This window comes from Macrobrachium nipponense, chromosome 18 (genome assembly GCF_015104395.2).
Source record: "Macrobrachium nipponense isolate FS-2020 chromosome 18, ASM1510439v2, whole genome shotgun sequence".
Classification (NCBI taxonomy): Eukaryota; Metazoa; Arthropoda; class Malacostraca; order Decapoda; family Palaemonidae; genus Macrobrachium; species Macrobrachium nipponense.
Window position 1 is genome coordinate 82,969,897 of NC_087211.1, and position 13,339 is coordinate 82,983,235.

The 13,339-nt window shown below is 35.5% G+C and overlaps 2 protein-coding genes across 2 annotated transcripts in view; one reads left to right on the plus strand and one right to left on the minus strand.

The window, feature by feature from the left end:
- The window catches only part of LOC135196671 (putative uncharacterized protein DDB_G0282133), a 21,628-nt gene extending 15,800 nt beyond the window's left edge, over positions 1 to 5,828 (minus strand). The window contains exons 1-2 of the mRNA XM_064223506.1: positions 5,305 to 5,828; positions 5,103 to 5,171 (exon numbers count right to left, since the gene is read on the minus strand). Of these exons, the coding sequence (XP_064079576.1) occupies positions 5,103 to 5,171; positions 5,305 to 5,828 (593 nt within the window). The remainder of the gene's footprint in view (positions 1 to 5,102; positions 5,172 to 5,304) is intronic.
- Positions 5,829 to 11,573: 5,745 nt separating this feature from the next.
- Positions 11,574 to 12,563, plus strand: LOC135196673 (TBC1 domain family member 5 homolog A-like). The gene is made up of 2 exons (XM_064223507.1): positions 11,574 to 12,068; positions 12,192 to 12,563. Exons 1-2 carry the CDS (start codon positions 11,574 to 11,576, stop codon positions 12,561 to 12,563), a joined length of 867 nt encoding a protein of 288 aa, XP_064079577.1.
- Positions 12,564 to 13,339: the final 776 nt, after the last annotated feature.

The window sequence follows — 13,339 nt, forward strand, 5'->3', positions numbered from 1 at the left end:
CACAATACTAATAAAATACATTATATATACTCTTGAGATACAGAGTTTTTCCAAACATTATTATTATTATTATTATTATTATTTATTTATTTTTTTTGCTCTACCACAGTCCTCCAATTCGAATGGGTGGTATTTATAGTGTGGGGTTCCGGGTTTGCATCCTGCCTCCTTAGGAGTCCATCACTTTTTCTTACTATGTGTGCCGTTTTCTAGATCACAATCTTCTGCATGAGGCCCGGAGCTACTTCAGCCTCTAGTTTTTCTAGATTCCTTTTCAGGACCTTGGGATCGTGCCTAGTGCTCCTATGATTATGGTACGATCTCCACTGGCATATCCCGTATCCTTCTTATTTTCTATTTTCAGATCTTGATACTTATCCATTTTTCCCTCTCTTTCTCTTCAACTCTGGTGTCCCTTGGTATTGCGACATCAATGAGTGATACTTTCTTCTTGACTTTGTCAATCAACGTCACGTCTAGTCTGTTTGCACGTATCACCCTATCCGTTCTGATACCATAGTCCCAGAGGATCTTTGCCTGATCGTTTTTTCTATCACTCCTCAGGTTGGTGCCTCGTACCACTTATTACTGCAAGGTAGCTGATGTTTCTTGCCCACAGGCTCCAGTGAGGGCTTTTGCCACTGAATCATGCCTCTTTTTGTACTGGTTCTGTGCAAGTGCCGGGCATTCGCTTGCTATGTGGTTTATGGTTTCATTTTTCGTATTGCACTTCCTACATATGGGAGAGATATTTCTTTGAATATATCTGGTTCTTAGGGCCTGATCTTGTGCCGCTGTTATCATTCCTTCAGTTTCCTTCTTTAGCTCTCCCCTCTGTAGCCATTGCCAATTGTCTCATCTATGTGTTTGATGTTGCTCCCATCTGGTAGCTTTATCCCTTCAGTTCTCGTTACTTTACCTTTTTGTATGTTTTGACTAAGGCGATTATTTTTTTTTTTTTTTTTTGTCTTTTTTTTTTTTTTTTGCTCTATCACAGTCCTCCAATTCGACTGGGTGGTATTTATAGTGTGGGGTTCCGGGTTGCATCCTGCCTCCTTAGGAGTCCATCACTTTTCTTACTATGTGTGCGTTTTCTAGGATCACACTCTTCTGCATGAGACCTGGAAGCTATCATTCAGCCTCTAGTTTTTCTAGATTCCTTTTCAGGGATCTTGGGATCGTGCCTAGTGCTCCTATGATTATGGGTACGATTTCCACTGGCTAATCCCATATCCTTCTTATTTTCTATTTCAGATCTTGATACTTATCAATTTTTTTCCTCTCTTTTCTCTTCACTCTGGTGTCCCATGGTATTGCGACATCATGAGTGATACTTTCTTCTTGACTTTGTCAGTCAACGTCACGTCTGGTCTATTTGCACGTATCACCCTATCCGTTCTGATACCATAGTCCCAGAGGATTTTTGCCTGATCGTTTTCTATCACTCCCTCAGGTTGGTGCTCGTACCACTTATTACTGCAAGGTAGCTGATGTTTCTTGCACAGGCTCCAGTGGAGGGCTTTTGCCACTATGAATCATGCCTCTTTTTGTACTAACTGGTTCTGTGCAAGTGCCGGGCATTCACTTGCTATGTGGTTTATGGTTTCATTTTTCGTATTGCACTTCCTACATATGGGAGAGATGTTATTTCCGTCTATCGTACTTTGAACATATCTGGTTCTTAGGGCCTGATCTTGTGCCGTGTTATCATTCCTTCAGTTTCCTTCTTTAGCTCTCCCCTCTGTAGCCATTGCCAATTGTCATCGCTGGCTAGTTCTTTAGTCTGTCTCATGTATTGTCCGTGCATTGGTTTGTTGTGCCAGTCCTCGTTCTTTCTGTCTTTCTCCTGTCTCTGTATATTTCTGGGTCTTCGTCTACTTTTATTAGTCCTTCTTCCCATGCACTCTTTAGCCACTCGTCTTCACTGGTTTTCAGATATTGCCCCAGTGCTCTGTTTTCGATGTTGACGCAGTCCTCTATACTTAGTAGTCCTCTCCCTCCTTCCTTTCGTGTTATGTATAGTCTGTCCGTATTTGCTCTTGGGTGTAGTGCTTTGTGTATTGTCATTTGTTTCCTGGTTTTTCTGATCTATGCTGCGGAGTTCTGCCTTCGTCCATTCCACTATTCCTGCGCTGTATCTGATTACTGCACTGCCCATGTGTTTTATGGCTTTTATCATATTTCCGGCGTTGAGTTTTGACTTGAGTATCGCCTTGAGTCTCTGCATATATTCTTTCCTGATCGTGTCCTTCATCTTCTTGGTGTTTTATATCTCCTCCTTCCATTATTCCCAGGTATTTGTATCCTGTCTCATCTATGTTTGATTTGTTGCTTGACCATTCTGGTAGCTTTATCCCTTCAGTTCTCGTTACTTTGCCTTTTGGTATGTTGACTAAGGCGCATTTTTTCTATTCCAAACTCCATTTCTGATGTCCCCCAGATACAATCCTTACAGTCTGGATTAGGGTATCTATTTTCCTTGATGCTCTTACCATACAGCTTGATGTCGTCCATGAACATCAGATGGTTGATTTTGTTGCCTCTTTTCTTGAGTTGGGGTACCCGGCATCCATCTTCTGTAGTACTTTTGTCATGGAATCATGGCTACTACGAAGAGTAGTGGGGACCAGTGAGTCGCCCTGGAAGATCCCTCTCCTGATATTAACCTCTGCTAGTCTTATTCCAGAGCTTGTAAGTATTGTATTCCAGTTGCGCATTGTATTTTTGAGGAAGAAACTGATGGTGTTTTCCTCTGCCCCATATATTTTCAGGCATTCTATTAGCCATGTGTGTGGTATCATGTCGAAGGCTTTCTTTATAGTCTATCCATGCCATGCTTAGGTTGGTTTTGTTTTTCCTTCTCCTACTGTTCTTCATTACCATTTTGTCTATCAGGAGCTGGTCTTTTGTGCCCCATACACTTCCTTCTGCAGCCTTTCTGTTGGTGGGGGATGGTGTTGTCTCCTCTAGGTAGTTTGTATAGCCTTTCACTGATGATACCTGTTAGTAACTTTCACATTATTGGTAGGCAGGTGATAGGGCCTGTAGTTTACTGGCTATATTTCCCTTACTCTTGTCTTTTTGTACTAAGGATGTTCTTCCTGTGGTCATCCATTTGGGTGCTTGGTGATTTGAGATACAATGCTGGAGTTGTTCTGCTATTCGTGGGTGTAGGGCCTTGAAGTTTTTGAGCCAGTATCCATGGACTTCATCGGGACCTGGGGTTTTCCAGTTTGGCCTTTTCTTTAGTTGGTGTCTGACTGTGTCTGTCGTGATGTCTGTGAATCTTGTTTATTCTCCTGTTTCTTCTTCCTTGACTTCCTGGAGCCATGTTGCATGTTTGTTGTGTGATACCGGATTGCTCCATATGTTTTCCCAGAGTCTCTTACTTGGTTCGGCTTCAGGAATTTCTGGGTGGTTGTCTTCCCCTCTTAGTTGGCTGTATAGTCTTTTGCTGGTTGGTTCCGAATAGTTTGTTCTGTTGGTATCCCTTATTCCTGTTCATGTACCGTTGGATCTTGTGTGCTTTGGCCTTAAGCCTCTGTTTTACATCTTCTCTGATTGTGTTGTTTAGTCCCTCTCTTGTACTTTGTATTTCTCGTTGAGTTCCTCCCTTGTTTTCTTGCTTCTTAGCCTTTTTTCTGCCATCTCTTTCAGTTTACTCAAGTCAGATCTCATCACCATGATTTGCTTTTCCAGGCGCCTTTTCCAATGGAGGTTGCTGTTTTGCTTTCTGTTGGGTTGGTTGTGACGGTGTGTTGGTGTTCGAATCCCCATCAGTTCTGCTACTAATCTTGCTCCTGCATATGTCAAGTTATTTGTTTCTGTGATACTGGTGGTGTGTATTTAGGCCCATTATTTCATTGACCTCACTTGTTTTCTCCCTTAATTTGCTTGGTGTTGTAGGCTTTCATGGAGGGATCTTTGTTCTCTCTGTATCTGTCTCCATCCATTGTCTAATCTTTCTACCCATTCCGTCCTCTCTGTCTCATCTATGTTTGTTTGTGTTGCTCCCATCTGGTAGCTTTATCCCTTCAGTTCGTACGTTACCTTTACTTTTGTATGTTTGACTAAGGCGATTATTATTATTATTATTTTATTATTATTATTATTATTATTCTTATTATTATATATTATTATTATTATTATTATTATTATTATTATTATTATTATTATTATTATTATTATTATTGATTATTATTATTCAGAAGATGAACCCTATTCATTAGATCAAGCACACCATAGCGGACCCATTGTCTTGAAAATTCAATCTTCCAAAGATTATTTTATTTATTATTATTATTATTATTTATTATTATTATTATTTATTTTATTATTATTATTATTATTATATTATTATTATTATTATTATATTCCTTGACACTACTTCAAACAGGCTAGTAGAGCGCCATAAGGAGGTAATTTTCACTTGCAGGGTCAAGATCATTGTATATATTTATATTTCAATTTTGTTTTTTACAAATAAAATATGATATCATAGTCATCAAAGTCATTCTCTCTCTCTCTCTCTCTCTCTCTCTCTCTCTCTCTCTCTCTCTCTCTCTCTCTCCTGATACTTTTCAATCTTTTCCCTTCTACTCTGGTGTCACATGGTATTGCGACATCAATGAGTGATATTTGCTTGATCGTTTTCTATCGCTAAGCTCCTTCCCATTTTTGCTCTGCTCTTCATATTTCAATTCTCAAAGAGGGAAGGCGGTCTTTTTAACTATGTTGACATTTTAACATTGGTAAATTATGGTGTCTTGTGCCACATAAATCAGGAAAACATAAGGAAATATTTAGATTTTAAATGATTTCAAAGAAATATTTCGGTATGTGACCTCATAGCTGTAGTATGACGTCATCATCCGTTTAGCAAATTTCAATTACAACTAGAATTAATATTAAGCAGAGATTTCTTTGAAGAATTACAATTACAGTTACCTTAAGAATGTGTAATGGATAACATTTTAATTAAATTACAATTACTACAAGCCTGCCGTCATCGCACCGCCGCCCAGGTGTAAAGGGGGCGTGGCCTAGGCAGGCAAGAGATGACGACAAGCCGATTTCCTTCGCTCCAGATGTAACCACCTTACTTGTGCCCACCTTTTGTATGACCAGCATGCGCCTGTGTAAGAGACTCTTCTGCCACGCCCAGGAGGGGGCTATAAAGAACCACGGCCGCACCAAACATCAGGAGACTTCTCGTACAGATGTTCAGCAAAGTACACAAAGAGGATTCTCTCTCTGTAGATACATTGGTTTCTTGAGGACTGTACCTTACCTTACAGACCTTACATCTTGTTCGGGTTGCCCCAGGTCCCTCCAGGATTGGTCTGGAGGTATATAAAGAACTGCGGGGCCCTGGGACTGTGAAAGGTAAAAGGAGGCTTACAATCTTGTCCTAGGAGGACGGTATAACCTCCATAGTACATACCTAGAGCGGTGAGGTCGGGTGACATTCGACCACACAGTCGGCAAGAACATCTTAACGTGGTTGAGGCTTTCCTTTGTGACGAATTGGTGCCTGTCAACCCTATCTCCGTAAGGAATCTCATTCTCGCGAATGATGGATATCTGTGCACCAGTGTCATCGAAAACTGGTGGGCGGGTGCAGCAAATATAGGGCCCTGCGCTGCAGGGCCTACTAGAACTGAAGGATTGTCCGTCCCTGTCATTGCAATGGCAGTAACCGCAGCTGCTTTCTTGTGGAATCTGGACCAGGAAGCGGTGTGCCCATGCACTTTGCAAAAGTCGTAGAAACTCTCGCTGAAGTCGTGCTTGGGTCCATCTTCTGTAGTAATTTTTGTCATGTCTATCATGGCTACTACGAAGAGTAGTGGGGACAGTGAGTCGCCCTGGAAGATCCCTCTCCTGACGTTAACCTCTCCTAGTCTTATCACAGAGCTTGTAAATACTGTATTCCAGTTGCCCATTGTATTTCTGAGGAAGCTGATGGTGCTTTCCTCTTCCCTATATATGTTGAAGGATTCTGCTTATTATCATATTTTTATCGTTCTAAATTATTATTTTTTAAACTTTTCTTATTTTTATATTTATTATAGTTATTGTTATTGTTTTTTATTTTTTATTTTTATTATATATATTTTTATATCTTTAATTTTTTATTTCATATATTATTATTTATATTTTACTTATTATTTATTTCATAATTTTTTATTTGTTTTTTTTATAAATATACCTTTTATTTTTAAATATTTATATTTAAATTTTTTATTACTATTTTAACTCGATTTATTTATATTTTTATTATTTTTATATATTTTATTTATAATATTTTTCATTTTTTCATTAATAATTTTTATATTAGTTATTTTTATATATTTTTAATTTTTTATTATTAATATTATCATTTTATTTTCATCACCTTAATTTTTATTTCTATGATTTTTTCCATGTGCCATTATATTTAATTTCATTTGTATTATTATTTTTATTATATTTTTGTTTTTTTTATATTTTTAGAATTATTTTTTAATAATTTTATATATTTTTTTATTTGCATTCATTTTTTCTATTTTTCTCAATAGTATTATTTTATTTATATGATTACTATTACTTTTAATTTCATTTTTGAATTTATGGGAAGCATATTGATTTTTTATTATTTTTATATTTTTTTATTATATATAATAAGATTTTAATTAATTTTATTTCTTTTTTTTACTTATATTAATTTTAATTTTACTTTTTAATTCTATTTTCATTTTTTATTTATATTATGCTTAGTTTTTATATGATTATTATTATCATTTAATTGTTCTCATTATGTTTTGTAATTATTTAATTTAGATCTATTATAGTTATTAGCTGTAATTTATTTATATTTATATATTATTTGTTTGTTATTTATTTTTATTCATTTTTATTTCTTATTTATTTATTTACTTTTCTTTATTTTATGTATTTTCTATTTCTAATTATTTTTTATTTATATTTACTTATTTATTTTTATTTATTTATTTATTCATTTATTTATTTATTTTGTATTTTTTTTTATTTTTTTTTAATTTATTTATTTTTTTAAATTTATTTATTTTTATAAATTATTTATTTATTTTTTTTTGTTTATTTATTTTCGTGTATTTATATATTTCCTTGATTTAAATTTATTTATTGTTATTTATTTACTTTTGTTTATTGATTTTTATTTATCTATATTTATTTATGATTATTTATATATTTGTTATTTTTTAATATTTTTATTTATTCATTTTGTGTTTTTATTTATTTATTTATTTATTTTGTATATTTTTGTTTATATATTATTTTTTATTAATTTTATTTATTTTTATGTTTTTTATTTTTTTGTTAGTTTATGTTTATTTATTTATTGATTTTTTATATTATTTTTTTATATATTTATTTTCATATATTTTATTTTTTATTTATTTATTTATGATTTATTTTATTTATTTATTTTTTATTTATTTATATTCATTGATTTCTTTATTTATTGATTTTTAATAATATTTTATTTTGTGTATTTTTTTATGTGTTTATTTATATATCAATTAATATATTTTTAATTTCATATTTTATTTATATATTCATGTTTATATATTTTATTTATTTATCTATTTTAATTTATTTATTTATGTAAAATACTGTATTCCAGTTGCGCATTGTATTTTTGAGGAAGCTGATGTTGCTTTCCTCTGCCCCATTATATGTTCAAGGATTCTATTAACTATGTGTTGTGGTTCATGTCGAAGGGCTTTCTTGTAGTAAATCTATGCATGGCTAGGTTGGTTTTCCTTTCTCCTACTGTTCTTCATTACCATTTTGTCTATCAGGGGAGTGGTCTTTTGTGCCCCTACACTTCCTTCTGCAGCCTTTCTGTTGGAGGGGATGGTGTTTGTCTCCTCTAGGTAGTTGTATAGCCTTTCGCTGATGATACCTGTTAGTAACTTCCCATTATTGGTAGGCAGGTGATAGGCCTGTAGTTACTGGCTATATTTCCTTTACTCTTGTCTTTCTGGACTAATGATGTTCTTCATGTGGTCATCCATTTGGGCGCATGGTGATTTGTGATACAATGCTGGAGTTGTTCTGCTTGAAATTTTTTGTTTTGAGCCAGTATCCATGGACTTCCTCGGGACCCTGGGGCACTTCCAGTTGGGCATTTTCTTTAGTTGGTGTCTTACTGTGTCTGTCGTGATATCAGTTAATCTTTGTTTTATTCTGCCCTGTTTCTTCTCCCTCGACTTCCTATAGCCATGTTGCATGTTTGTTGTGTGGATACCGGATTTCTCCATATGTTTTCCCAGAGTCTCTTACTTGGTTCGGCTTCAGGAATTCTGGGTGGTTGTCTTCCCCTCTTAGTTGGCCTGTATAGTCTTTTCTGTTGGTTCCGAATAGTTTGTTCTGTTGGTATCCCTTACTCCTGTTCATGTACCGCGTTGGATCTTAATTGCTTTGGCCCTTGAAGCCATGCAGAGGGGGTTGGGTTAGGTCGTCAATGGACTGGTTAAGCAACTTTGGGGCTGGTCAGTCGTTGATGAGTGAAGGTTCTCCTCGGCGTTGATTCCTTGGGAAAGGATCATTACCATAATTTCCGCAGTCTATTCAGCTGTAAATGAGTACCTATCCCCGATGGGGTAGGGTCCAACTTTGGGTTAAATAGCAAAACTCAGCAATGATGGGAAGAAATGAAGGATTAAACGACAACGACGTAAATGGAACCTCTGGCAACAGAGGAGCTTTGTCCGGCAGCCAGGTATTCAGCCCAATTGAAGGGGAAGACGGTCAGGTACTTGGAGGTCGTCATCCAGCAACTGACCACCACAACAACAGTAGCCAACAACCAGAGACAGGTGCTACACAAGCAAACCAGACGAAGAAATGGACAAGAGAAGAAAATATAAGAAGGAAATGGGATATGCCAGTGGAAATTGTACCCATAATCATAGGAGCACTAGGCACGATCCAAAGATCCCTGAAAAGGAATCTGAAAAAAGTAGAGGCTTAAGTAGCTCCAGGACTCATGCCAGAAGAGTGTGATCCTAGAAACGGCTCACATAGTAAGGAAAGTGATGGACTCCTAAGGAGGCCGGATGCAACCCGGAAACCCCCACACTATAAAAAACCACTCAGTCGAATTAGAATACTGTGATAGACAAAAAAGAAAGAAAGAAAAAAAATAGGTTACCAACATCTCTTAGACCAAATTCAAACAGAATTCTTGGAATAAATCAAATTACGGATTAATGACATCTGACATACACGGCCCACGGTAACCAAACCACAAACCACACGGCAACCTTGACTTACCCGTCGAGATTGAGACGAGGTTATGTTTCTTAAACGGCAACACCACCAGGTGTCGACACTTGACACCCGTCTTACGACACCTGACACCCGTCTGAGGACACCTGACACCTGCCTGTGGACGGCTAAGGTCAAGGAAGTGGCATTACCTGTTGGTTTAGAGACGTACCCCAGCAGCGGGAGCGAAGTGCTACTGGCATTCTGATGGTTCTCTATTTCATTGTCTTGATTGAATGCTCATGTGTCCTCTGTCAGCTTCCGTTCGTCAACTCATTTCGTCGTTTCTTAATCGAATGGTCATCTGAGTCCTTTCTCTGTTTTTATTTGTTTGTTGGTTAATTTATTTCGTTGTCTCCAGAGAATGTTAACCAATCTCCTTTATTTTTCAATTTTTTATACATTAATTTCATCCTCATTTGTTTCCTTACTTTGTTGTATTTGTTTACAGTTTGACTTGTTTCTTTGTCTTAATAGAATTTTTATGCTTTCTCTATTTGTTTTTTATTTATATTTAGATTTAGTTCTTCTTTGAATGAGTAATAATTCTCACATATTTTTTTTATTTTGTCTTAATTTGTAAATACATTGATTTCCTTGGAAGGTGATTTCGGTAAAATACTGTTTGTCGAAACTATTCTCATATGCGACGAATTCATTTGACAAAGATGTTTTTAATAAAAAGAAAATTGAACTCGTACATCTTTCATGCAATAACATAACGTTTCTTTACTCATAGGATTATTAAATACATTTCTGATAGAAAAATGATTTGTAAAAGTGTGTATGTGTGTGTGTGTGTGTGTGTGTAACGACTTAGACACTTTACAGATACAAATACACAAAGATACACATGTATAGATGTATATGTAACGGGATCTAGCAGACGATTATGTACAAGATCTAACATACATCTCCGTGCACCTATGAGATAATAATAACAATAATAATAATAATAATAATAATAATAATATAATAATAATAATAATAATAATAATAATAAATAATACATAATAATATAATAATAATAATAATAATAATAATAATCATGCTATTATTATTATTATTATTATTATTATTATTATTATTATTATTATTATTATTATTATTATTATTATTATTACTTATTAGAAGATGAACCCTATTTATATGGAACAAGCCCACCACACACAGGAGCCACTGACTCGAAATCAAGCTTCCAAAGAATGCAGTGTTCATTAAGAACAAGTAACTGGAGAAAAAGGGAAAAAGGGAAAATGACAGAAACAAGACTTATTCGTAGTGATTCCGTTCGTCTGTGACCGTGTCCTGTTCCCGAAGGTGAGTTCCCGAGGGTGAACACCATGATGGTGCTCGCTGGGAGACAATCTCGAGTGTGAGAAACATTACTAGATTTCAGAGTTGGTCCGGTTTTTCCTGGCGATGTGGGAGGTCGTCAAGACCATATAAAAGGGGCTGGGGAAGTTCATTTTACCCCAGTTGACTGCTGACAGCCTTACGCCGAGGATGAAGGTAAGCGGTCATTTATATAATATATATATATATATATATATATATATATATATATATATATATATATATATATATATATATATATATATATATATATATGTATGTATATATACTGGATATATAAATATAAGGATGTGTTTGTGTTCACTTAACGTACAATACAATACCTAAAACATTTTGAAACCTAGAGTTAAAACACTTTTATTTTCATAACATTTTCTTATTTTCTTCTATTTCTTATTAATAAAAAGTATTTTGAAAAGTCATCATTTATAACAATCATAAGGTGAACAATAAATCCTGAAGAATCCTAAATGTCCTGCAGACTCTCCTGATCGTGCTGGTGTGTGTGGGGGTGGCCTCCTGCCAGGATGGGTCCTCCACATCCTGGATTCCAGAGGCGTCGACGCCCAGCAGGGGCTCCTTCCAGCACGACAGCTCTACGACAACTACGAGGCCTTCTCAGACGCCTTCAGGCGACGATCTCAGGAGATGGCCAGGGAGTACAGCTTGGACCAGACTGTCTACAACGACCCTGTGAGTTTTCAAAACTAACCAGTCTTGTGTAAGTCCCATTTCTGTGAATATTTGACTAAATAATTCAAAGGCTTCTATATGGACTACGTATACTAATTTCCAATACCTTCCAGAACCCCGAGTACACCTGGGCTTATGCCGTCGACGCCAAATCCACCGGGGACATGAAGTCTGCCAGAGAGGAGCGTCGAAGGGACGTCGTTGTGGGTCGTATTCTGTCATGGACCCTGATGGCACTCTGCGCACAGTCGACTACTCGGTCGCTCCAGGTCACTGGATTCCAGGCCAAGGTCCCCACCAAGGAGAGGGCTGATGGCGTTTCCAGCAGTCCGTCTCCACATACAGCCAACAGAATCAGTATTCCCAGTACCAAAGGCAGCAGTACAACCAGAATCAACAATCCTACAGGAACTCAAAACCAGGAATCTCGCTCCCTGAATCAGAGGAAACGACAGAATGATTACCAAAATCAGTTCCAGACCCGCAATACAGATATGAAAATGGTGAACGTTTCCAGAAACCAGCAGTCCAAACAGGAAATTACTTCCAGGACCAACAGTCTAATAGGAACAACTTCCAGAACCAACAGTACTACAGACAAAATTCCCAGAATCAAAACAGGAATGATCCCCAGTTCAGGAACAAAGATGGGAATAACTATTCCAGTCAACGTTATGGATCCAACAGGAATTACTTCAACAATGATCAGTACAATTCCCAGAGAAGTTTGTATTCCAGGGATTCAAACTTCCAGTCCTTTGCTCAAACGTTATGGAAACACAAACAGTCAAAAATTACAACCAGTATAGTTTCTAATTACAATAACAACCAAACAATCTCAACTCCAGAGAAATAACAACTACAACCAGAACAACAGAGACTCATCACAATACAACACAGATAGGTATGGCAACAACTATTACAACTCTCAGGAACAGAACAGCAGATACAACCTGAACAACCAGAACAGAAACAACCAATACAAACGAAATCAGGATGAAAACCAGTATTACAGAATCCAGCAGAGGAACAACCAGAGACAACAGTACAATGATAACTTCAACAACATAACTGGAACAGAGATTCAAACTACAATAACAACCCTGACAACTACCAGAGGTCACAGTACCAACAAGGAAATCAGTTCCAGAGGTCACAGTACAACAGAGAAGGTCAGTACCAGGGTTCCCGGTTCTCACAGAACCAGCAGAGAAGCCTGACCCAGCAGAACTCAAGACAGAACTCCCAGTTCTACTCTCGCCAGAACTTCCAGAATCAGAACAGGTACAGCCAGAACTACTCTCCCGTCAGTGTGGTTTCTTGCTTGATTTTGCTTGATGGAACTGAATATTCAGCTGGATAAAAGGATTTATTTTATATATGACCCAAATGGCTTTTGAAACTGGAACACTGGATCCTCCTGAAATATTTAGATAGGACAATATGACCCGATAGTGATACTTTCAGGAAAATATAGATACAAATAAGTAAATCTGAGCAGAAATTTGGAAATAATTACTATTTCTATTAAAAGACTTGTATTTTTATAATAAAGGCATCAGTACTTATGTTATCTGTAATTTTTTCCTTTGTGTATGTTACGAGTATCTACACTTAGAAAACCAATTGGAAAAAACAGCATTGACTATTTGCAAAAAAAAAAAAGGGAATATATATATTATATATTTTTATATATATATATATATATATATATATATATATATATATGATATATATTATATATTTATTAGTTTATCTATATTTATTTTTTTTTTCTTTATTTCTATATTTTTAAAAGTTGTTTTTGATTCACTTAATTTTACTTATTTATTTATACGGTTTTATTTATTTGTTTGTTTATTTTTATTTATTTATCTTTCATATTGATTTTTTATCTATTTATTTATATTTATTTATTTATATTTTATTTATTTAGTTATTTTTTTATTTATTTATTATTTTTTATTTATTTATATTTATATATTATTCATTTATT